Source organism: Ailuropoda melanoleuca, chromosome 1 (assembly GCF_002007445.2).
Source record: "Ailuropoda melanoleuca isolate Jingjing chromosome 1, ASM200744v2, whole genome shotgun sequence".
In the NCBI taxonomy this organism is placed as follows: Eukaryota; Metazoa; Chordata; class Mammalia; order Carnivora; family Ursidae; genus Ailuropoda; species Ailuropoda melanoleuca.
The window spans coordinates 76309923-76336668 of NC_048218.1; the positions used below are offsets into that span (position 1 = coordinate 76309923).

The 26746-nt window shown below is 45.1% G+C and overlaps 1 protein-coding gene across 8 annotated transcripts in view; it reads right to left on the bottom strand.

The window, feature by feature from the left end:
- The window catches only part of LPP (LIM domain containing preferred translocation partner in lipoma), a 655090-nt gene that overhangs the window by 552881 nt on the left and 75463 nt on the right, over positions 1-26746 (bottom strand). For 2 of the 8 annotated variants that reach the window (XM_034661234.1, XM_034661229.1), the window contains exons 1-3: positions 9027-9147; positions 6199-6340; positions 2668-2722 (exon numbers count right to left, since the gene is read on the bottom strand). The exons of 5 other annotated variants lie outside the window; for them this stretch is intronic. In XM_034661234.1, coding sequence (XP_034517125.1) covers positions 2668-2722; positions 6199-6340; positions 9027-9132 — 303 coding nt within the window. In that variant the 5' untranslated portion in view covers positions 9133-9147. Of the gene's footprint in view, positions 1-2667; positions 2723-6198; positions 6341-9026; positions 9148-26746 lie in introns of those variants that run through there. One more of the 8 variants, XM_034661264.1, reaches the window with a different exon arrangement.

Below are 26746 nucleotides of genomic sequence, written 5' to 3' on the forward strand. Positions count from 1 at the left end.
TTGATGGGCTCAGTATCGCTGGGGATGCCCCATAGGAGAAATATGAGACATGATGCCCTATAGGAGAAATATGAGACATGATGGGCCTATCTGGAAATATGTTACATTCCTGCTTTAAGAGCCAGAAGAGGGGCGCCTGGGTGGCACAGCGGTTAAGCGTCTGCCTTCAGCTCAGGGCGTGATCCTGGCGTTCCGGGATCGAGCCCCACATCAGGCTCCTCCGCTATGAGCCTGCTTCTTCCTCTCCCACTACCCCTGCTTGTGTTCCCTCTCTCGCTGGCTGTCTCTATCTCTGTCCAATAAAAAAAAAAAAAAAAAAAAAAAAAAGAGCCAGAAGAGACCTTCAAGACCCATAAGCACTTCTCCTTTCAGATGGAGAAATAAAGGCCTAGAGACTTGAAGCATCTTGAGCAGATCACAGGGCAAATTCACGGCACGGCTGCCATCAGCACACAGACCTCTTAGCTTCTACCATCTCTGGAGCAGGCGTTCCCATATTATCAGCTCCCATCCGGCCCTTTCTCCTACTCCCAGGACTTGGCAGCCGTGCAGTGGCCAGCTCCAGCCAAGAGGCCACCGCAGCAAGGCAGGGCAGAGCGGGGCCTGGTTCTTCAGCCCCAGAGGGCAGAAGGCTCCTCCACCACGGCTCCCTCAGCGCAGTACCCTTCCACAACCACTCAGTGTGCCAGGGAGGCCCAGGCTGCACCAAGCCATCTAAGCCCAAGGGCTGCAATATTTTGTCAAGGAACAAAGAAACCTCCCTTAATCTCAGCAGAGAAAATAATGCATTGCCTCAGAAAGGAAATGGGAGAGAGCAACTTGGGCCAGAACGCCTTCCGAAAGGAATGGAAAAGTACAAGCTTTTGCAACGTAACTGTTGTAGTGTGTTGACAACAGATTACAGAACCCGTAAAGACAGAGCATTAGAAATCACGCCTCATCCCGTAAAGTAAAACGGACTATAGTCCGCTCTAGGGCCAGATTGTTGCATTTCTGTTTCTTCCTAACCTTCTTAACTTCCATGACAGGCAAGTGACTCATCCAATTACTGACTGGAGAGCCAACACCTCAGTTTCACATCCCTCATTCCCTTTCCAAAGGTGTGAGGAAGCTGTGGGGGCTGCCTCCTACTGGTCCTGCTTCTCCCGCAGGGAAGGCAGAACTTACAAGAGAAGCAGACTCCCAACAAGGCCACTCAGAGGCCACGTTTACTAGGTGCACACCTGTTCCCACAATTCAGTGCTGCACATACCCCAATTCTTCTCCAACAGCAAGAGGGACAAGCGGAAGAGGACGACCATGAAGGTGCACTGAACGCATTCATCTCCGCCCTCAGCACAAAGTTATCTGCCAAGTGAAGTCTAATAATGTGTCCGAGGCATATTTAAGGAAATCACAAAGAAAAATTCAAGACCAGGGTTTTATTTAGTCTTTTTAAGTTCAAACCACAGAAAGTATTTGGAAGAATCAGAAACTACTTTCTGCAGGGAATTCCACAGAAACTGGAAAATCTTGGGCAAAATTAGAACCAAAGAAAACAGAAATAGCAGAGATCTTGGCGATCACCAAATCCAGCCCTGCCACTTTTGACTGAAAAAAAACAGGCCAGAGAGAGAGCTTCGCAGCTGGACGGCGGTCGAATGGGCTGAGAACCCACATCTGCTGACTCCAAGAATAATTTCTTAGTCCTCATTCCAAGTGAGCATTGACTTGAACACTGACTCCAAATTAAACCTACATGTGACTGCAAAGAAAAGGGAAAATAAACTGTTCTCGGTGGCAGATGCTTGGAATATTGGCTTCTTTCTCAAAACTTCACAGTTCACGTTCTGCAGAAGATGGAAACCAGTGGGGTCCCCTTTTGTCAGTTGCAAATGCACATTTCTTAGGAATGCATTGTATGTCTGGTATTCTCTCCCAACTCCCTCTCCCTGTGCTTCTTTTGGCCATATATGGCACTGAGCTCTGATGCCTGGGTCATAGAACTCAGGCCTCGGGTATGAATACAATCTGGTTTCTGAGCTGTTTGTCTTTACTGGAAATCTGAAGAATCCATCTAGGAAACATTTACTAAAATGCAGAAGGCAGGGAGGATTGATTCACACCCTGAACTTGGCACAGAGAAAAAGATTCTCCTTTTGCTCACCCAAAGGTTTGCTAACCAGATTCTGGGGAGAAAGTGTCAAGGTTAACAGAGGTACGAGGATTTCTATCTCAAGAACTGTGTGTGCCTGTTTTGGGGGGGGGGTTTGCTGAGAGGAGGGGGGCACTGTTCTAACATAAGAGTTAGAGAGGCAAACTGCCACTGGGAAAGCAAGACACAGCCAGCTGCCCATCAGAACATGTCCTCAGCACTCATCTTTCTTGATATGACTTAGTTATCTCTTCATGGGGTGTCTGACTTTCAACACTTGCAAACTACGTTTCAGAAGCAGAAAATCTCTTTGAAAATAGGCATAATCTGCAATTGTCATTCCGATTTAAAACAAAAATGTTTTACGTGTCTATAATTCCAAACAATACTTTTGAAAGGAATCATACAAAGAGAATTCAATAAACACATCCCCCAGACATGTAAAACTTGAAAGAACAGCACCATCGGAGCAGAAAAGGATAGCTACTTTGAGAGGGGGTGAAACCGAGACCCCGAGAATAGAAATGACTTGCCCGGTGGCACGTAGTCAGTACAACGAAGCACATCTCGATGTGGAGCACATAAGATCTAAAAAGAAAAATGGAAGGGACTGTATAAGGGCATTATGACCTCCAAGAGCAAAGAGAGAAAACCACCTGTTAACCCTTAACAGTGCACAACCCTCGCTGTGGCACACGGCCACCCACAAACTGGCTCTGTGATTTTCAAGAGTGCACTTTTCATCTCCTAAGGGAGCTTAGACTAAGGATGGACAGGGACCACATCCTATACAGTAGGCAGACAGACAGGCCTGGTTAGAATCCAACATCCATCAGTTCTCTGAAGCAGAACTTGAACAAGTTATTTATTCCTTCAGTATCTCTAGCAATTCATCCGCAAACCAGACATAACCACGTCTACCTTATGGGGTACTTGAAAAGATTAAGAAGGCTTTTTACAAAGTGTCGCCCTAGCGGTGTTTGACATCTAAGTAAGCACTTAATACACGGTAACTGTTAATAGTATATCTGTTCATAATTCCCACTACAAGAACCATGAGTGGTTTGGTGCAATGGTAAAAGTCAAGGAGCCTCTGGTTCAAGTCCGCACACGTCGTCTCATCCTAACTATGAACTGTGAACCTCACCGTGGAGCCTCCTCTGCCCTGGCGTGGTTGAGGTCTTAGCTGGGAAAAGTTCTTTAGAAACGGTCTTGCAATGTAAAAATGGAAAGTACAATCATAAAGGTCAGAACCTTCTTTGGGGAATAAGAGAGTGTCATGTGAACGTAGGCACCACGTAAGTATCAGTGGAGGAATGAGAGACAGCCCATGCTCTACTTTCCTCGTGAAAAGCAAATACAGGGATGTCTGGGTGGCGCAGTCGGTTAAGCGCCCAACCCTTGGTTTTGGCTCAGGTCCTGATCTCAGGGTCATGAGATCAAGCCCTGCATCGGGCTCTGTGCTCAGCATGGAATCAGCTCGAGATTCTCTTTCTCCCTCTACCTCTCCCGCTCATTCTCTTTCTCTCTCTCAAATAAATAAATCTTTTTTTAAAAGTGACCTTACAAATAGATGACTGCCATGCTATTCCTTTCATAAATGTTCCTGAGACAGAGTCTATAGGCCCAGAGCACCCCCCCCATGGCAGCAAGGATTCCTGCAAACTGCCACTCAGCACAGAGTGATGAATAATAACGAAATGCTAGCCAGAGGGTGCCCTGACTCACAAGCCAGGCAAGGCCCCGGTGAGGAAGCCTAGGGAAGAATCACCCGAAGTGACCAAGCTAAAAGGCCTTCATCACATAGAATTTCATAGCCAGTGTGAGGAAAGAGCAAGGGTCATGGCTCCTTCTGGGCCCCTTTTCCTCATGTACACAGGTGCCACTTTCTCAACCTGGAGCGATGTCCAGGGGGGCCGAAAGCTTACAGAAGGCAGTACCATGGTCCTAGGGACTGCCAGCGGTCTTAAAGCACCTCTAGGACAGTGGTTTTCAAAGTGGGTTCCGCAGAGGCACAGAGTTCTGGAAAGAGAAGTTGGCCCGGGGTGGAAGCGACTGGCTCCTCAGGCGTAACTACAGCACCATCACATAACTGCACTGTGGTTACCGCACATCCTGGGAGTTCACCTCACAGGTCATGAGGGGTTTGAAACAGGATTCCACAGAGGAGAAAGGTCTGAAAACACCAAAGCCCAAAGAGCCTACCGTCGAAAGTCATACAGCCAGAAAATCCCAGGAAACCTCTGGAGGAAGGCCTGGGATGACAGGCTAATGAGAAACAAGCAGAGAAGGTAAGAAAGCTCCAGAGAGCGTGCACTGCTATTAGAGAGATCAGCGCAGCCCCCCAGAAGGCTGGAAATCTCTAGAAGGATTTGAGAAGCAAGAAGGGAAGGGTGATGGGAGCCAGACAGAAGAGAACACCCTGGTTCTGGAACTTCTTCACTTCCCTCCTCCATGCTCATCTCTGGGACTTCACACCCAAGTGAACCGCCCCGGGAGAAAGGCCTTCCTGCTTGGTGCTGGGACCTGGAAGGAGAGGGACAACGCTGGACAGAGGGCAGCACACACTTTTATTCTTCCTCTGACGATGCAAACGGCGCGCTGGCATCTCGGGGTGGGGAAGCCCTCTGAGACAACAACGGACTTGAGTTTTTCATTCCTCCATCTTTGCACAGGCCAAATAGGGATAAGGGATCCACATCAACCCGAGAGTTGTCTGGCAGGAGCACAGGGAGGGCCCTCCAATCTGCTTAGTAACAGCAATAGAAAGTGCTAAATAAGTGAGTCAAGAAATATTTCTGGAAGAGCTATTCAACTGGAATGCTTGGAGAGCCACCCGCATTGCAATAACTCGATCTGTCCTCATCTTTTAGAACACGCAGGAGCCCGGCTTGAAAAAGGGACTTCACAGCTCCAGCGGCAGCCAATAAATAAATAAACACACAGAAATCTCTCGGCGGCTTACTGAAGTTACCAAGGAGAAAGTTATGTTCACAATAAGGATGTGATTTCATTCTTCTCTCCCTGTCTCATTTCACATCTTTTCCCCAACCACTTTCGGTAGTGAGCAGTTTGTCATGCATCCAAGGGAAGCGACACAGCCTCCTGCGTGGCCGATCCATCTAAAAAACATATCATCTGTCTGTGCGGCAGAAAGCCCAGTTGGAATGAGCAAGTTCTGTGCGTTCAACTAGAAAACACTTCTTGTTCTCGCTGTCAAAATAATTCTGTATTAAACTTCTGGGATATGTGACTAATGTGCCTGGAACCTTTTGGAGCGACTGGTTTATTTATTTTAGGGAGGGGAGCGCGGCTGCTGGCGGCGGGGGTGGTGACAGAGAAAGAGGAGGAGGAGGAAGAGAAGAGGGGAGGAATGGGAAACAGGGACAGGCAGAGAGGGGCTGCCCAGAGAGCTCGAGCAGCAGCCCCTGGAGCCGGCCCTGCCAGCCTTCTTCCCTAGAAGCCCGAGAAGGAGCTGGGCCAGGCCAGGAGAGAGAAGAGAAGACAGATAAAGGTTGGCAGTGCACGCTTCCCAGAGTCAAGGTTGCCCAACAGTTCCTCAAAAGACTCGGGAAATGAAAAAGTCAAAGCAAAACAAAACACACACACACACACACACACACTTCACCAGGGTAATCCTATCACAGCTCTTTCCAAAACCCATAAAAGCTCCCTACTGCTTACAGGAAAAAGCCCCAAACACAATAGCGGGACAAGGAAAACTTCTATGACGGGATGGAGATGCCTCACCTCCACGCACCTTCCAGACTCGGCCTGCCAGCCCCAATTCCTCACGCCTCTGCTGCTCCCTCTGTCTCAAAGACGCACCTCTCCTCCCTTGTTTATCACAGCCTAGCTATCTTTCAAGACCTAGAACACTGCCACCCACAGCGAAGCCTTCCCCAGTGGCAGCCAAAAGACACCTTACCCTCCGCACGCTCGTAACTGCGGCGTTGATCACTTGACAGCCTGCCTCCAGGTACTCGTGGCTTGTTGGCACACCTGTCTGCCTACTCCCTGGCCCACCCTCTTTCCCCAGAAACCAGCCCCTCTGATGCACTCACAGTGTGCATGCACACATCGACACCAAGGACTCTGCCATCAGGGGTCTCGGGATGCCCCAGAGGAGTCTGAGGGCTGCATACGCCAAGCACGAAGGGGACGTATGCCCATCACTGAGCCTCCGTGCCTTCCACAGCGAAGCATCTTTAGCAGTAAAGTTGAGAGACAAAAAAAAAAAAAAAAAAATCAGCTCAGAAATCTTCAGAAGAAAAAGGCCTGGAATTTGCTCTTGCTAAAACCCTTACAATCAGCCCTGCTCCCTCCTCAGACCCGTTATGTTGCTGAAGTCTCCTCTTCTGCTTTGCATCAGAGGTGGGTGGAAGGGTGGGACACTAAGCGAGGAGGGGGTGACAGGAGGGGAAGCTTCCAGGGGAAACAGATGAAGTGATGAGGTAAATAGATTTAAACCCATCAAACAGGTTGAAATCATCGGCTTACTTTGTTTTGTTTTGATATTTTTCCCCCATTTTCTTACTTGTAATAGTTATATGTTAAGAAGGGAAGGAAATGAGGGAGGAAGGATGGAGGGGAGGCAGGAAGGAGGCGTCTGAAGTGGAGAATAGGGACAGGACGGCAACAGGGACAACGATGAAAGAAATAGTGAGTTGACTGCGTATGGCTGGTCAGCTTTGGCAGGCCCACCTCCTGAACTTTCTCTCCAAGGTTACTTGGCAAAGAGAGCTTCAGAAAACAGTTTTCACTTTCCTTCTCCAAATCCTTCCCCCCCTCCCCCACCTCATCTAAAAAATGAGTTCCAACCTCCTTAAGAGGGAAAGGAAAAATGAGACCCAATTCACTTCACATTTTCTACCACTTAAGGAAAGCCATTTCTTGGAGTGAATGCTTTATGATTCAGAGAATAACCTACTCTCTCATCCTGCTTCTCTCTACTTCTGCACCCCCCTCTCTTTCCGTCTTCATGCCTTTCCTCAACTTGGAAGCAGTTCTCTGCCCTCGGAGCAGTCTCAGCCTTCCTCCCATTCAAAATCTCTGTCTCCCTCCCTCCCTCCCTCCCTCCTTCCCTCTCTCTCTCTCTCTCCTTCTCTCTCTCACATACACACACACAAATTAAGTTTTGTTTCTATTTTTTACCTTCACTAGAACACAATAAATACCCACAAAGGGTAATGCATTCATTTATTCACTCATTTATTCCTTTTTAAATAAAGCTTAATAAGTACCTACTGTGAACGAGCTAATATCCTACCAGGGCCTGTCAGAAACTGTAAAGAGATGTCAATAGTGATGTGGTAGGAGAGGCATACGGGATAGATCTCGCCCCCCCACCCCACCCCGAGCCCAAGGAACTGTGGAAGCCTTCCTACGGAAGACACCTGCAACACGGCAGACCTTCTACAACAATCTGTTTAAGGAATGAATGAATGGAGAAATAAATGGATGAAGATGTATTTGAGTTCAGCCTCAAAAGAATGAGTAAGATTTGGACGGGCAGAAATGAGAGCCCCCAGTTCACAGATGAGGGCCACAGCAGCACACAGGCAGGGAAACGAGAGGCTCATCTCAGGAATGCCCAGAAGTCTAGTGCAGAAGGGAAATGCTACCAGCGGAGGCACTGAAGAGGTATTCACCTGACAAACTAAGACCCTGTGGCACTTTCTATGTGATGGAGGACCTAGTCACAGGTGCGCCTTTACAAGTACTAACTCATTTAATCCCCGTAACAAGCCTGCTTCCATTTCACAGAGGAGGAAACCGAAGCCCAGGGAGGTTCAAAAACCTCCCCAGAGAAAAGGGCTGGCCGGTGGTGGGGCAGCCTGGCTGCAAATGGGGGATTATTACCTCCCCATATAATATCAACGCCCTCTGGACAGGTCCTGGAGGGCCAGACCGAGGAGTCCACGCTTTGCTGTACAGGCAAAAGGAACCAACTCAAGGTTTGGGGAACTAGAATAACAGGGTCACATTTAGGGAAAATCATTTGCATAATAAGATTTATCAGAGCTCATGGATGGATGAGGGAATAACAGATGAATCAAGCTCACCATCAGCCCCTCCCCGCCCCCCCGAGCCAGACCCACACTTCTAAATCGCTGTTTCGTCGTCATGCACATAGTCCAACAGGATATACAGTAATTTTTTTCTGTGTATGCTCAGACCCCGAAATTTGATTTTTTATATTGGAATAGTCTGTTCCCTTCTGCTTTCCGGGCCAAAGATTCCATGGAGCCTGCCATGAGGGATGGCATGGCTGCAGCCGGCGGTAAGTGGCCTCTTACTTAGTCCGGCCGAATGCTCCGAGAGGCAGCATTGTACATGTACTGAATAGTCACAAAAATAGCTCGGCTAAAGGACACAGGGGAAGAAAAAAAACTGCACTCTTTAGAAGTGACGTGTTTTTCCTTTTCTCTCTCTACCACTGCTTCTATGACCTAGTAAGGAGGTATCTCTGTAGCAGCAGCACCGGGCCAGGATTCTGGAGGCCTGGGTTTGAGTGTTGACTGCCACTTTCTTTTACATGTGATCTCGGACAAGTTCTAGGTCTCGGTCTTTCTGTCTGCAAGATGAGAGGCTGGTGCTCAACTACAGCGTTGTTCCCCTGTGTTTGAGTGTGTGTGTGTGTCTGTGTGTGGTGGGGGAGGGGTGTCAAAACAGATATAAGTGCATTTTGGTTGACACAGTCCTTTTTTTCATCTTAAATCCAAAATGTTCTATAAAGTAGAGCCAAGAACTAGGGTGTGGAGGGTGAGTTTGCTATGTGGGGTCCCAGAGCAAAACAGATAAAACAAAACAAATAAAATGGCATAGTGGTTCCCTGTAAACGGTGAGATAGGTAATTTTCCTTTTTTTTTTTTTTAGACTTTTCCTGTACCTTCAAAATTGATTAACTTGAGGGGCCTTCCAAAACTTGAACAAGGATTATCACTGAAGAATGGATTAGGGGAGACTTTCATTGCATGTGTTCTACTCTTCTGCATTGACCGAATTCTCTTCGGTGCTTGGCAAAATTTTTGTAAGAAATAATCAAATACAGCACTTAAAAATACAAGACAACAAGAGAAAACCTAAAAAAAAGAAGAAAAAACAAAAATAAAAACTCATTCCCCAGCAACCCCCCCACCCCCAACTCGCCCAAACATGTTTTCTAAAACACTAATTTTCCTGCCCTGGCTGTGAGGGTGTTGGGGGGGGGGGGCGAGGCCTCGTTCCTTAAACTCAGTGCTTCCCTTTTTTTCCCCCCAATTAGCTGAAATCCATTACTTTGTGATGACAAGTACTGTGAGGACAGTGGCTTCCCTCACACAGCTGTTGCTGAGGCACAGCTGGTAAAAAAAAAAAAAAAAAAGGAGAAGCCTGCGAGCCCTTTGTCAGTATAAGGTGCTTAGTCGCAGAGCAGCCCCTGAAGTCCTCTTGAGGGCTGTAGCGACATGCACGGTATTTCTGTGGTTTAGCCTCAGTGATGACGATGACGATGACGGTGATGGCAACAACAACAGTAATAATAACAAGCAGCTGGCTCACCTGCCAGCCACACTGGCCTTGCCGCCAATTAGTAAAACTACAAAGAAGCAGACTCGTTTCCCCAAGCACAGGACACCCTATGTTATCACATCCGAGACCACAACGGGGCAGGTTTTATTCATCACAGCTGGAGGTATTACAGGTAAGTTTTCTTTTCTTCTTTCGCTCTCATCCCCATTTTCTCAATCTTCTACATGAGAATGCATTGCTTTTATACTTCAAAAAAAAAAAAAAAAGGAAAAAAAAAGAGGATCATTTTTAAAGACTTGTAAACAACCCCCACCATAAAAAGCCAGGCTCTCCTTTCACAGAGTTTAAACATGAGCCTTTCTCACCCGTGAGCCCGCGGGGATATTCTGTAACTAGGTCACCGGATTTCACTCCATCGCGGTGTACCTCTCCAAATGTTCACCAAAGCCACCAATATCTCATGAGGTTAATTTTGGACAACTGCTGAGTTGAATGAAAAGGAACACATTCAGTCAAAAAGCATTTAGGGAATGCCTCTGATATTCTTGGCACAGCAGGAGACACCAACATGAAGGGGCTGCCCCACCCTCCAGAAACCTATAGAAGGGTAGGAATTAATACACATGCATAAATAAGAATAGCTCAAGGTACAATGTGATAAGTTCTAAAAGTGTTCCCGCTCAAAGCAGTATGGGGGTTCTAGGAAAGGAAAGGTTATTTCTAGCTGCTGGGATGAGGGATGGCTTCAGGACAGAGTTAATATCTCAGCAGGACAAGAAACGCCAACAAAGGCAGGGATGAGGCAGCTCCTGGTCCCAGGTACAGTTCAGCCAGCTGGAGACCAGGGGCAGGAAAGAGTGGCCTTCATTCTGGAGGGAAAGACTGTGCCAGACAGTCACGAGGACACAGGATGTTGGGCTGGGGAGCTGGGGCGTGCTTCCACTGGGGCGAGGCGCACAGTCTCCCCATGCATCTGGGTGTCACAGTGACCATTTCCCCTGAAGCCATCCCTTTACATGCAGTAGTGAATTAAACAGTAAACAAAACAAAAAAAGTAAACAAAAAGTAGAGACAACAAATAACCTAAGCTAGTAAAAATAAGCCACAATATGTTCTAGAGTAAAATCCATGGGAGTGATTGTGAATACCTTGCACACTAGAGGACACACCCTCTCAATGATGAAAATCTTGTTAAGTGTGGGGAGAATGCATTAGGAGGGAAAGTGGCAGAAGTCAGGGGCACCTGGGTGGCTCAGACAGTTAAGCATCTGCCTTAGGCTCAGGTCATGATCCCAGTTGTCCTGGAAAGGAGTCTGGTATCAGTCCTGCATCTGGCTCCTTGCTCAGCAGGGAGCCTGCTTCTCCTACCCCCACCCCTGTTCTGCCACTCCCCCTGCTTGTGATCTTTTTCTCTCTCCCAAATAAATAAATAAATCTTAGGGGGGAAAAAAGGAAGAAAGAAGAGAAAAGAAAAAAGAAAAAAAAAAAGAAGTGGAATGGAAAAGAAAAGAAAAAAGAAGCGGAATGGAAAAGAAAAGGAAAGAAAAAAAGAAAGGAAAGGAAAGAAAAGAAAAGAAAAGAAAAGAAAAGAAAAGAAAAGAAAAGAAAAGAAAAGAAAAGAAAAGAAAAGGAAATGGCAGAAGTCGTGGCTCTGTCTTTTGGTTGTTCCCAGTGATCTAGTCCAAAGTGGCTCAATCCCCTTCTCTGGAGGCATGAATTCAGCATCTGTGTCCATTCCTCTAACACCCTCTCCACAGCCTGAGCCACCTCAAAAAAGCACAAATGCTTTTGGTGAGCAAATTCTCCCTCTCAATGGAATGATAATATCATAAGAATAGGGGCTCACTGGGGTCAGAAAAAAAGCATACTGCATCAACAAAAGAGCGAAGAAGACTTTTCTGCCTCTACAGAATTGGTTCTCCTCCCAAGCTGAACATTATTATCCCTTGGGATACTTAATTTTTAAAAATGCAGATACTCAGGGCCCCATTCCAGCCCTATTCCAATCAGAATATGTAGAGGGGGGACCCAGGCACAGTTACCATTACACAGCTCCCCAGGTGATTTTCACACGCAGCCGGGGTTAGAGTCACTGCCGGCAGCTTGGGTAAGAGTGCTCAGAAGAAAGCGAAAAGTCAAATAAATGAGAAGAACTGATGGACTGTTCAGCTCAAGCTCAAAGTAACCCCTAATCACCCCTCTTTCCCCCAATTGGGCCTTCATAGGAGGGTGTCAGGTTCCCCTGAGGCTGTCAGCAGAAGCCTGGGGAAGGTCACCAGCATCATGTCATCAGTGAAGGTAGATGCTCGCCTCAGAACATGAGTCAAGGCCACTGGGGCAGTTAAGAACCCGCGCCAGCCCAAGCGAAGTCCTGGGAGGTACTGTCATGGGCTGGGGGGGAAGGAGGAGTGTGCAGATCTCAAGGTGCAGCCATCAGTCCCGTGGCAGTGTGGGGGAGTAAGAAAGGACTACGCTTTGCAGTTAGACACAAGCTGGCTCTGCCACTTTCGAAGTGAACTTAAACAAGTGCTTTAATCTCTCGGAGCCTCGATTTCCTTATTTGCAAAGGAGGAATTAGAATGTATGCCTTGCATATTCTTTTCCTTTTAGGACTAGGGATGATGGTGTACACAGTCTGGCACACGCGAGGTGCTCAATCAATAAATGCCAGTGAGTACATTATTATTACAATGATTAAGCAAATAAACCAACCTGAAATTGTCTCCAAAATTGCATCCCATCACCAAACCAGGAACGTGTAGACAAAAATGAGAAACACGTGTGGTAGACAACCAAATCTGTATCTCACAGATCAGGAAGAAGCATTTATTATACTTCCAATGTCAACTAAACCCCAGCCTGCTTAACCGTAGATGTCAATGTATTGCCCTCAGTCCTGCCTCTCAGCAATTACAAACAGGCTCGGACTTCAAATGTCATTAGGTCTCACCTTTCCTCTATGCAGCCCTTATCACACCACAGAGTGATGAAGCTGAAAGGTCTCTGGAGGTGACGGGACCATCATCCTCACTGTGCTCGTACGAGGAAACCAAGGCTTATCGGAAAGTGGTTAATTTCAATTAAACTTGGAAGTCAGTAGTCAGAATAAAACTATAAACACAACACTAATTAATGAGTTTACCAACACTGCTCATGAGACAGGCAGTATGGAAATCACAAGCCTTACTCTGGACGTGCCACGGTCAGCCCTAGAGCCAGGACCAAAAGCCAGGTCTGTGGAATCCCATCCCCCAGGAAAGAAAAGGGGTCCAATGCTCAGGCTCCACCACCACCAGGTACCCCTGGACACGAAGGCCCTTCTGTTCTCGAAGCTGCAGGTTCTCTTTCTTGAATGAGATGCTCCTTGACTTCCTTAAGGATTACTGGAGAACTAGTGGGTGGTGACCATGGAAACCATTAGTTCCTGTCTAACCTTGAGACACGCGCATGTTGCCTTCTGGCACAAAAGCTTAAAAATCCCCTGATAGAAGATTTGTACCAATTACCCGCTTGGGTTAAATGCCAACTGAGTGTTAGAGTCAATATTCAGCCAAAGCTCAGGTTGAAATCTATCAGCATCATTGTCTGAATTTCCTTGATACAAGAATATATAAGAAATTTCTTGGTGTTGCAAATAACTGGTAATTGATGGTGCTGTGCAGGATTTTGAAGGTTTTCCTGATCAGACGTTGGGGACAACAAATTCGGCGTTCTACTTTCAATATGTCTTCCAAAAACATGTGAAAAATTCTTCAATACACCATATTTAGTAAAGATTTGTGGCCTTGGGTAGACTTAAACAACTAAAACTAAAGAAAGAGAACTTCACGGACATTCTTTTTAAATGTTATAAATGCAACTAACCATTACGTGTTCACTTGGACATGAAGTGTGTGCGGTGGGGAGCAGGCAGCCAGGAAAGGCTTCCAGAGAAGAGAACACGTAACCCCAAATGCAGGCTGCAGGCCCTGAATCTATGAACACCATCAGAGAAACTGGTGCTCTGCAATGGCATGACAGGTGGCCACGTGTACAGGAAAAGCCACAGATTTCCTGGCCTTTCAGAGCCAGTTTTGAGTCTCAGTCCTACAACTACTACCTCTGTGACCTGGGAGAGTAACATAAAGTCTCTGGGCCTCAGCATTCTCGTCTGTAAAATGGGGTGGCGTCTGTAGTGAGTGCATGTTGGAAAGACTATGCATGGTGCCCAGTAGAAGCTCCTAGAACAGACCCCGGCTGTGGATACGGCAGTCCGTACCTCCTTTGCTCCTCACACACTCGGTGGAGGAGCTCGGCCTGCTAGAGAAGCACCCTGCCCTACGAGATGCTTCCTAACCTTGCTGTGGAAGCAATCAAGAGGCTTTCCACATCTCCATCAAGGCAAAGGGCACTTTCCCAAGAAACCACGATAAGAATCATACTAAAGTAAGCCACTCAAACATTTTATAACTTCTCGGGCTTGAGGTAGGAGTGAGTCAGGATGTGAGGCTGGATCTGTGTTTACCCAGCACGACACGGAGGAGAGACGCTGTGCCATGACTGGTGAGTACGGCTGAGAAAGTCAAGGCGTCCGGGGGAGCTGAACAGTTAGGTATCCATTTCTGCTAGAAGCCCTGTGGGGAGGTGACGCTGCAGGAAGGCGACAAACCTTCGGTAACGGTTGCCCAGGGGAGTTCTGCTCAGTCAGCTACACGAGCCTCCTCTCTTACCCGAGGAGGGACAATGAAGGAATTCCACCCACTGTGTCTGGTGGGGATGTGTTTGTTGGTGCCCCAAAGAGGAAGCCGCCGGTGGCGCAGGGAATATTCTCCCTTACATCCTTCAACCCCTTTACTCTGACTCTTCCTTCCCTGTGCACTGCCTCTGGCAACCAATCCCGTTTCCACAGCATCCAAGGCAGAGCGCAGACACTGGCGAGCCGATTAACGCGAAGCTCTTGCTCCCGGGCACGTATGAAAAAGGCACCGGGTTGATCCTGGGCTGCCTTTCATGTCTGACTAATGCAAACCGATTTCCTCCCCTTCCCACCATGGAAACCATGATTTGCTATTTTCAAAAGGGGGGTGGGGTGGGGAGTTCCAGGCCTGAAATGATGAGGACCAGATACCAACCATGCCGACCATACAATCAAGGGAGGCCCTGTCTCATAACTGGCAAAGACTTCCAAATCACCAGGGGCAACACCCACCGAGCTGGTAGAGTCTTGCTGAATTGTTCCTACCCTTATAAGGGCAGCTTCATCTGCTTTGGCTGTCACCTTCTTTTGTAGTTTTGGAATACATCATTTGTAGAGTTGAATTTCTTAAGAACAGGTGGGCAGATCCACTTCCAGTTTAATGCCTAGTCGCCTAAATTCATCAGGCAGCCACTGAGCCAAAAACATATGCACAGATGGCCCTGAACAAGACCCTGGAAGTACAAGGGTGAATGAAGATGCAATCACTGACTCGTGTCGCACAATCATTGGCCTTGTAGGCACGAAGTAAAGGTTAACCATTCCGTGTTGCAATACATAAATATTATCAATATTAATTGTGATGTTAAAAGTACAGGACATAAATAACAATGGAGAACTGGTTTAAAAAGCAAGCCCCAGAGTAGCAGGCTGCAATGTGCGCGCGCGCACACACACACACAATGGAACACTATTCATTATCATGTACATTGGGGCAATAGGATAACTGGCAATCTAGATTTAGTTCCTGATACTTTCTTTGTTTTCCCTATTTTCTACAATGAAAATTAGTTACTTGTATATTCAAAAAGAGCATCAATAAAATGTTGAAAATAAATAAAGCACACTAATAGTTTCAGAATTCTGAGTTCCCAAAGGGCTCCTGTATTAAACCTAGTTATTCGACGCCCTAGTCCCTCACTCCAAAAATCAATGTATGTATCTGTGTGTGTGTGTGTGTACATGTGTGTCTGTGTTACATATATGTATGCTTGATACTAAGTAACCTAAAATATGGGATCCTTTGTGGGATCCTGGTTGGGTGGAAGAACACTGGACAAGCTCTGGGAGACAGAGGGTCATCTTTCAGAGCCGCTGAAACCGGAGTACATCAGAGTGGCTGCTGATCAGAAAAGCTATTCAAACACAGAACATGCACGGGGCAGAGAAAATTAGCAGCCGTTTGGTCTGGAAAAGCAGAAGGGCAGACCTCCCAGCCACAGGCACTGGCTTGTGAACGAGCTGCCTGTCCAGGGGACAATTCTATGTGCCTATTCCTGGGGACAAGCAGCAATAGCTCCATCATTTATCTAATAAAGATCCGTGGCTAAACTTTATACCTCTAGAAAGGCCAGAAACGTTACACACATAATTCTTTGCAAATATGTTCATTTGATTTGTTGAGAAACTATTAAAAACATACATTTGGAAGGGGAAACCAAACCTGAAACACTGCAACAAGCTAAGTGAGAGCCGACAATTTCAAGCTCAGAAATACTCAATGAGCACCTACTATATGCCAGCCACTGTAGTAGGTATTTGTACTATAGTAAGGAGTCCCTGCCTTCAAATAGCTTAACTCTGGAAGAATTTAGGAGGAAACCATGAAAACAAAAAGTAGATGTGGAATGCTTCTATAGGACATGCAACTGCAGCCCTAATAAACTTGAGTGTGCAGGTCAAACTATCAAATCTGTTGGGTGGAGGGGTGGAGGCAGATTTGGGTTCCCGATCAAATAAATCTGACAAATTCATGCTATGAGCTCTGAGAAGTTCTACAGCAAAGCAACATTCTAAATTTGCTTAAGCCAACATTCTCCAAATGTGTTTACCCACAAAATCCCCCTTCTTGTGGAAAATCTATCAACAGATCATAGAAAATTAACATTTACCAAAACTAAGCTTGCAAAATGCACAATAATGGCCGTGCCAACAATGATAAAACACATCAGGTGAGTTCTATTAAAAAAAAGACAGGAAGGTTCATTATGCTTTTGATAAAAATTAACAGACTTTTAAGTATTGACTCTTGAAGGTATGAAAATTTATTTGGAATTCTTCATTCCCCAAAATCTAGGAGACAAAGACTTTGGTATATATCCCAACTTGCTAGAGAATTATATCCGTAAAGCCAGGCCCTCCCAAACCCCAAAACCTTCAGAGTCCACTGCCCACCCAGTGTGGCTACCAGCTTCCCGCAGAGGCACCTTGAACTGGGCAGGTGGCAGAAGAGGGCACAGTGAGTAATCAGCATGTGACCAGGTGCTAGAGACAGGAGACAGGGAGTCACAGGTGCTCCCAAAAACGTATGCCGCCAATTTCTCATAGTCTATTTCAGGGAAGGGGAGTGGTTATAGATACTGCTGACAGGAGGGAAAGCACAGACAATCCCTAAACCCCTCTTTTGTTTTAAATGCTTTTCCTGTTAAATATGCTAATCCATTTATCAATAAGAGAAATGGATGGGAGAGGTTGACTTGTAAAAGAAAAACAGAGTTGAAAACAGAGTTGAAAGTCAACAGATTTAGGTCAACACAGTCATTAGCTAGCCAACACCCCATTTTCCTCTGATCACCCTGTTCCACTGGTCACCACTGTTCAGTCCCCTTCACATCGAGTCGTGGTGTGCATTAAAGAGTAACCACCAAGCTCAAATCACAGAGACAAAGAATTTTCTCGCTAAGTGGTGTTGGGACACATAGATAGCCATTTGGATATGGACAAAATTAGATCCATTCATCACATCATACACAAGAATAACCTACAAATGAATCAGACAGCTAAATGTGAAAAATGAAATTATACAGGCACTGGAAAATAACACAAGGGAACATGGCTGTTGAGAAATGCTTTCTAGCCATGATCAAAAAAACCTAGCAATGGAAGAGAAAGTTGATAAATTCATCTATATAAATATAAAAACCTTTGCATTACAGAAAAAAGCACTGTAAGTAAAATCAAAAGACAACAAAATGGGGGAAATACTTATATTTCATAAATTAAGAGCTAATTTACAAAGACATTTTTAAGGGGGAAAAAAGACCACAATCCAATTGAAAAAAATGGGCAAAATCTATGAACAGACAATTCACAAAAATGAAATTTATAAAATTAACAAATTGGTCCTTAAACACATGAAAAAATGTTCGACTTTATACATAATAGGATATATGCAAATTAAAACTACATCAAAATATCATTTCTCACCCATCACACTGGCAACAATTCAAAAGCTTGACAATATGCTACGGTTGAGGATTCTTTTGAGACACTCCCACAGAGAGAAATTTGGCACTATCTACCTAACACAACATTCCTCCTTGACCCAGCATTCCCACTCTCCAGAATATAGCCTGAAGATAAATCTCCACTGATAAGAAAATAAATATAAATAATATTATCCATTGCAGGAAACCAATCAACTGTCCAAGCATAGATCAGTTGTATAAGAGAGAAAGAGAGAAAGAAGGAAGGAAGGAACAGCAGAAAGACTGAAGGAAGAAGGAGAGAGAAGGGGAGAGATGGGGAAGGAGGGAAGGAAGGAAGGGAGGAAGGGAGAAGGGAGGGAGGGAGGAAAGGAAGGAAACAGAAAGAAGAAAAGAATTTTTAAAAAGCAAAATGCAAAAAGGCTTATTTTTATGTTACCTTTTGTGTAAGAAGAAAAAAAGAAGTATGAAAATACACATAAATCAGGTTTAAAAGAAATACACACGATAACGAAAAAAACAAAAAAGTCTGGTTCCCTACAAGAGGCAGAGGGAATACCAGGGTGGAAGGAATGTTGAAGGGAGTAGCACTTCTCCGGGTATATATTTTTGTTTAGTTTTGACATTTGGAAGCAAGTTAATGTTTTACATATTCAAAAAATAAAATTAAATCAACAGCACAAGGGTGGGAAGGAGGAAAGCTAAAACCAAAAGAATTAAGCCCAAATATATTTTAAATGAACAACATAATGACACTAGGGGATTAGGGGGAAGGTCCATAAAGGAAAAAAAAAAAGAAAAAAAAAAAACCAATTTCCTGGGGCACCTGGGTGATTCAGTTGGTTTAGCATCTGACTCTTGATTTTAGCTCAGGTCATGATCTCATATGCTCCCTTCGGCAGCACATATACTAGAACGCTCACGATGGCGGAGAAGGCCGCGTGAAGACAGGACAGCATAATTCCACAACCATCCAGAAAAGACTGGTATAGGCACGAAGTTAGGGGAAGTGTTTGCTGATGAGCAAGAATAAAGTGTCTCATGGGCTGCTTCATAACTGCAAGGCAAAAACAATTAACTCTAAAGTGGAGAAACTGAACAGCTTGACCAGGCGATCATCGCCATCATGACCCCCCCATGTACTTAATCCCCAAGGAGGACTAATCTATGCAACATTCTAGCAGGGAATATACAACTGAATCTAAACCCAAAGAAACAACTGACTAATGCCAATGAGGAGCATGAGAGGACTGAAAAGAAGGAGCACTGTATGCCTCAAAACTGTCCATGCCACCAAAGACAAGGAGAGGCCGTGGAAATGTTCCAGAGTGAAAGAAACAAAGAATCATGACAATTAAATGTGCACAACTTGATCCCGGGCTGGACTCTGTGCTAGAGGGGGAAATGCTGTCAACCGGACAAAGTGACACCACAGAGGTAGAGACATTAAAATACCAGATCGGAATTGGCATACTGAACAGGATAACTATAGTGCAAACAGGAAGAGACAATCCTTATTATTAGGAAATACACACTGTACTTAGGGGTAGACGACTGTAATGTATCATGACACATGCAGCTTACTCTCAAATACTATAGAAAATAATCATATATAATATTCATGTAATATGCAACATATAATATATAATAAAGAGAGAGAAGGAAGAGGGAGAATGTAAATAATATGAAATGTTAACAACAGATGAATCCAATGAAAGCTTGGAGTATTATCTGGACTCTTCCTATTCTTGCAACTTTTTCATGTTTGAAATTATTTACAATAAAAACTTAAAGAAAAAATAACCACTGAGAAAGAGAAGGAAAAAATAGAGTCATGAAAAATGGGCTTAATTTTTCAGCAGGATTTGAATAAATAAATTAATCCCAAAGTAGTTCATTCCATATAATAGTTGCATGCTCATGTATTTCACAGCAACACAAAGAAATTTGTGTATTTTAATTTCTTAACACAGGAAAGGATTCTATACTTTCTTTTTCTGAAACTCCTGGGGACGACACCACCTAACACATCTAAGGGCACCGTGGATATGTAACCAGGGCTACAATTACAAGATTTGTAGGTCAATGCAAGCCTCTGAAATTCCAGTTCACATCTGCAATCTGAGTACTATATCCCTTCTAGAAAGAGCAAGTTTAGAGTTAGAAGATGAACTGTATCTAACAAGCTAATAGCTAGCATCAATTTTTAAAAATCTATCAGCAGTGGCCTTTGAGGTTAAGTATCACCAAATGGATGAGCAAGGAGGGGCAGGGAGCCCTCTTTTTGTCAAAATATGGATCACGTCATGTGTGCTGCCTTGCACTATACACCTGAACTTCCCAGCAGAAGGAAAAATTAGTGACTCAGGCCTTGAAGTTTCCTTCCTGGATAAGTTTAGGGAGGAAAAATAGAAAGATATGAAGGTTAGACATTATGAGGTCAAGAACCATCAACCAAATGGAACTTGATGTTTAAACAGAAAGAGGTAAAATATCTGGGAAGGCAGCAAAATTCTCAGCCCTCTGATTCCAAAACAGGCTCTGCTGACTGAGTGTGTGTGTGTGTGTGTGTGTGTGTGTGTGTGTGTGTGTATACTGCAGCTGAAAACTAGGTATTGTTCCCTTCCAAAAAGCATTAAAATATAAAGGTCAGTTAGCTTAAATGGTATTTTATTGCACATACTTTAAAAAGACCTTGGACAATTAAAGCAATGAAATATATTTCTTGCTATCATTTTTTAAATGTTCTTAGAAGCATAAAAAGAAGGCACGTCCCCACGTAAAAAATGTTAACTCCTTCTCTTCCTTTACGCAACATTCATTTCAGAGCCTCCCAGAACATATGAGCCATTTTAGTAGAGTCTCCCAGTGCCTCTGTCCTTCAACAGTTTTCACTGGGGTGGCCGGGAAGGGATGGCCCAGCAATGCCAGGGTGGTCCACAGAATAAGATGGTAATCACGAGGCCAGCAAAGACCTAGGTCAAAGATCAAGACCAGATCAGTGGTTCTCCCAGAAACTTACTTAAAATAAGACTAGAGCTCAAGGCCCCACCCACAGATGCTGTGACAGCAGGTGAGAAGCTGAGGGAGGGAGACTTTTGCTGTTGGTGGGGTGTGTGTGTGTGTGTGTGTGTGTGTGTTTAGTTCCTCTGGAGATGTTGGTAGGTGGCCCCGCTTGTAAACCACTGACCTAGAAGATTCTAAACTCTTCTGCAGCTTCTAAGCTCTAGGAAAAGCTTCAACCTTCTGCGGCTTTACCATGTCCTCAGAAGGACACTGACGGCATCATTTTATTTCTCACCATGGTTCAGTGTCCACAAAGGTAAAATGGCATAAATGACAAACCAATTTCGCTAGTCTACAGCAAAAAGTTAATACATTTTAAAGTACTTTGCATATGTGAATATCAGTTTTTATTAACTTCCTTACATAATACATAAAACTCTTCCTTAAGTTTTCAAAGGCATTGTGCTCCTAACAAAGGGATTGTACTCTGAAGGTCTGCCCTGACCCTTTTATCCCCATCAAAGTACTTGGCAACTAGTATCTTGGATGTGGGTTGTGCTCACAGAATCCCAGATCCCAGGGTAGGAGAAGTTCTCCAGAGATCATCTGGAAAACCCTCTGATTTCAAGCAGAAAAGAGATCATTACCCCATTTCACAGGCAGGTCAAGCAAGGCACACTCAAGACTCCCACACTCCACCTTGACACGCCTCTCTGATTTCTGAAGGTCAGAGACCTTCCTGTCAGGCCTTTATGGCCGAATATAGTGCTTGTTCTGGTTAACGCGGGTGACCTGAGACAACCAGGGTCCCCTCTCTAGGCCTTGGTTCACTAATCTCGAGCAAAGCACACTGAGGCCCCATTACCTCTCATGTGATACAGTAAAATGAAGAGGCATGCGATGTCAATAAATTGTTAACTCACTAAATGGATTAGTGACTTCCAACAAGATATCTAGTGCAAGAGGGAAAGAATCCCCTATAATTAAATATCAAAACCTGAGCCTGGGATATGAGAAGGGGCAGAGGATGTTAATCCCAAGTGAGTGCACTGAATTGCAGGGTGTCTACTCCCCAGGGGCTTCTGAACATTACATTATGGAAGCTGATGGTTACAGGGGCTTAGGGGTCATCCATCCCACTTAAAGGACAGAAAAATAAATAGATGCCTAGAAATATCTGTCTGTTCCCAAAGCTCTCAAGCACCATGAATTTAATGCCAAGGTGGGGGGGGGAGCTGTGAAAATTGCCTTTTTCAATAATCTCCTTTTAGAGATAAAGAAATAATGAGGAATAAAGAATCTTACTCAAGATAACAAAACAATTAAGAAGCAGATAGAATACCCAAGGATATTCTAACTCATTTCTCCATCTGAAAATCCTCACATCACGTCACACTATTTTATGGTATCTGTCAAGAAATAAAACGGAAAACCGACTATACAGTTCAACAATTACCGTCACGAAACAGAAATCTTGGAGCACCTAGGTGGCTTAAGTCAGTTAAGCAACCAACTCTTGATTTCAGCTCGGTCATGATCTCAGGGTCATGGGATCAAGCCCATGTCAGGCTCCATGCTCCGCAAGGAGTCTGCTTGATATTCTCTCTCTCCCTCTGCCCCTCCCCTCACACTTTCTCACTCTATCAGTCTCTCTCAAGTAAATAAATAAAAAGGGAAATAGAAATCTTTTTCTTTTCCTAACATATTAAGATTTCATAAGTAAAGGGCAAAGGGTAAGGGTAACAGGATATATTTGCCATTATTTGTTTTTTTTTTAAAGCAGGGCACACCCAAAAGCAAAGTTATTTTGATATACAAAAAAATGTAGAGAAGGAAACACGGTTTTTTATTTGATTATTAAGTTAATTCTGCAGCCTTCACTGTATGGGTGGATTATACAAGCTGGCTCCCAGGAGGAGGTGAAAGGCGGTAGGAGAGCAAAGTCAGTGGGATGAAATTCAAGTCTGTAAACATTTACTGAGCATCTTCTCCATGGATGGCTTTGTGCCAGGACCCATGGGGACCACAATTATGAGAAAACACCAGCCCTGCCCACAAACTGTTGAAAATCACATGAGGCAGAATTATGCAAACAATTTACCCTAATTCAAGCCTTGAAGGATGAACGTAAGGAATAAGAAAAAAATTGACACCAGACCAAGAATGAGACCCATCGTCATTAGCACAGCCAGCCCAGGGGACCCAGCGTGACAGGGAGGACACGAGGAAGAGCCGGCACCTACCCGACCCCCCACGGTGCTCCATCAGAGACCCACAAATGTTCTATCTACGACCTCTGTCAACCCGTGACCAAGCAACACGATTTACTTCTACATGCGCCATCCCTGCTCCGGACCCCTGTCTACCTCTCCTCATGCAATTCAATGAACAGCAGTTGACTACGTGCTGTGCTCCAAGCCCTGGGCTGGGCACCCTGTGGACGAAAAGAAACTCATCAGACACCGTCCGTACCCTCAAAAACATTGACAACCTGGTGAGGAAACCCAGGATCACCATCCACCACTCATTCATTTAACTGACATTTATTGAAAATTTACTATATCCGGGTGCCAAGGGACACGCCGAGGCTTCAGAAACTCGCAGGACACGGCTGACTTCACAGACCGGGGCGGAAGACCAACATGTAATACCGAATAAGCAGCATGCGGTGATGTCAGGTCTAAAGCAAGGGGTGCGCACCTGGAGCTGTGAGAGGAAGTGGCTCGGGGGAGACGGCTGGGTTATCAGAAAGGCATGGAAAGGAGCACTCTACAAGTAATAAGTATACTTCTGACTCAAGATACAAGGTCGGAGGAAATAGGCATCCGATAGAAACACGTGCGACACACCATGAAAGGGCCCCTGGGACTCTTCTGAGCAAAGCCTGAGCTTGAGGGCAGGCTAGAATGTCTTCTCATCCCATTGATAACTCACAGACCAACGAGCCAATCGGACCTGGGGAAACTTCAAGGAGGTCACAGACGGGTAGTAGCAAAAGTAGGACTGACACCCAGAGCTCCACACGACAAGACGGTGCTTCTTCCCCAAGCCCACCCTGGTCCTCTGGGTCTCTGAAGGCTCTGGCCACGCGCAGCCATGCCACCTTGCCCTCCAAGGCAGTGGACTGAGGAACCACCTCGCCAGGTGGCTTGGATAGTGGACAAAGGGTTCCTACTGCGGCAAAGCGGACTTTTCATTCTCGTCTTGGGGAGGCATGTTTTCTTTTAAACACTCCCAAATGAAAAGCCATCCCCAGCCTTCCTACAGCCGTGTATGAGAAGATGTGGACCCGAATTCAGATTAGTGTCCGAATGAACATGCTAGGAACCTCCTTCTTCCACAGTGGGGAAACTGAGGCCCACTCATACCACAGGTCAGAGAGACCCTGGAAGAAAGATCTCGCACATTTTACTAAATGCACCCAGCTTGGTGGCCCACGAGCTCATTCTCAAAGTCCACATTTTCTGTCCCCTCACGAGTGATAGGCCATCAGAGGGAAAGCGTGCTGCCAAAAGGAGACATTAATTAACCATATATTGCACAGACAGATTCTAAGAAATTTAGAAATAAAGAAAAAGAGACCATTTCAAAGTCTTCTCTCAAACTTCTCAAAGGTCCTTCCTGGCCCCTATCCTCTGCCTTGTCCCCCAAGGCCTTTGAGGTTTGCTCTCTCATTCAACCGCCCCAGCTCCCACCATTCTACCAGTATCCACAGCAAAGGTAGGAGAGGACTGCCAATTTCTTGTGAATCCTGAAGATTTCCTTTATGAGTCATGGAAAACTGAAATAACTTCATGGGGGGGGGGGGGAAGGATTTGAGAAAGAAACAGAGTTTTAAATCAGTTCCCACTAATTTGTTCCTCTGTGTGGTAGAACTCCTGAGCACAGGAAAAATTAAGTTTCTAGAGCTGACGCAAAAACGGGAGTTTTTGTTAGGTTGTGTCAATTGTCACCGTGGCATTTCTTATTAGGATTTTTCTTACTGTCATTTTTTTGTTAAATTAATTATAGTTTGATCAGTGTAGGAGCTATTTTGAATCCATGGGACTTTCCTCACCAGATTGTTTTGGCATTTTAAAGTCACTCACATTCAGGGCCTAAACAATATGGCAAGTATCTCCTTTTTTTCTCTCCTTTATACTCAAATTCTAAACAAAAGAACCATCTGTTCTCTCTCTAAAAACATCAGTCCTTGTTTTCATTTTTCCATTAATAATAATGCCTCAAACCTATATCATGTCTTTCTGCAACTTGCTTATTAAAGCACTTTGTCGATACTGCCTCATTCATCTTCAACATCACCCCCTATAAACTGGGGAGAAAGGGGAAATGTTTGCCAATTCTCGGTTAAACAAGTGATTTGGGGATATTTGATGAATCGTGAACAGATGATGGCATGTTAGCCTCAGAAGGGACCTGGGGGACATCATCTAATCCAGTTCTGGCCCTTTGATATGTAAAAGGGAGACCCAAAAGGAGAAGTCATTGCACCTCTATTTGTGTCCTTAGCTCCCTACCCCCGACTGAAAGCAGTGAAGGTAAGAACCGTGTCTTACCCATTTTTGTATCTCTGGTACCTGATGTGTAAAAAGTGCTCATTTAAATATTTGTTGAGTAAATGAGAATGTTTGTGAATAGTTCCACAGGTGGCTGGGGCAGAGCTGGGGTCAGAGTTCAGCAATCCCATCCTCTCATTAAGTGTGTTAGTCTTAATAATAGCACATAGATCCGAATGCAACAAGAATCGAGTTAAGACTCCGCCAACTTGGGGTTGGGGGAGGGGCGGAACAAGAACCAGCCCTGTGTCTACAAGTTGGACAAATCCAGTAGGAATCACCAAGTGTGGCCAGTGGCGATGCTGAAACTTAACCCATGTTGGGGATGACTGTCTACCAGCCTGGCACTCTGTACGTGCTCCATGTATTTAGGGATTTGGTGGAGCTATTCCTTCAATCTTACCCAACTGGAAGAAATGATGTGTCTTAATGCCAGAGTACAGCATGTCTCCATACACCCATGAGCCCAATAAGAGCATCCTCTACCCTGCGATTTGCCCTCATCACTCACTGTAATTCGAGAGCACCCAGAGTCTCGGGATCATGAAATCCAGCAGCCCAGAGTTTTCCAATGAGCAGAGAGGTCACTGAAATAAAACCTTTTTTCCATGTGCCTAGCTGGAAATCAGCAACTCATTTGGCATGTTTATCTTATTTTCAGAATGCCCTCTTCCCCACTGCTACTCCTCGAAGCCAAAGTAAAAATAAATTATTTCTTTAAAAGCGAGTTAAATGTGGGATTCTGCCATCAGAATTGCTTCTATAGTAGTAGTTCTAACACAGTCAATAACTCCCTAAAGATTCTTCAAAAATCATTTGTCCCTGTAGATAAGAAAGCTGGAGGTCCGAGGAGAAGAGGATAAAACATTTTTTTAAGTCAAAGAAAAAAGAACTCAGAGCCAAAGCAAATTCAAGTATATAACAATGTGGTCTCACATAAAGGGAATTAGTTTCAGAGAGGAACAAGAACCAAATTAGTTACAAAACACAAAGAAATCAACATAAAGAAACCTTCAGACAATTTTGAGGATTTCTTTTCCCAAAGGGAGAGGTGCAGAAGGGTTGGTAGAGGAGAAGAGAGAAACGGGGGAGTAAGTCGAGAGACACAAACCCTAACACGCTATGTCTGACACGGGCACAGAGGCTGCCGCTGGTGTCTGGGACTGTCCAGCTTGCTGTGGGGACGGCACGAACGGCACGGACTTCCCGGCGAACAGAGGCAGAGAGCTACCCCTGCACGGCCAGCAGGCACAGCAGGCATAGCAGGATCAATTCGTGCTATGTCAACAGTCCTTTCTTTGCTCACCACCATCTGCTCCTAGCGGCCTTCGGTGTCCAGGCTGTCCCCAGGGCCATTTATCATTCTCGCAGCCACCAC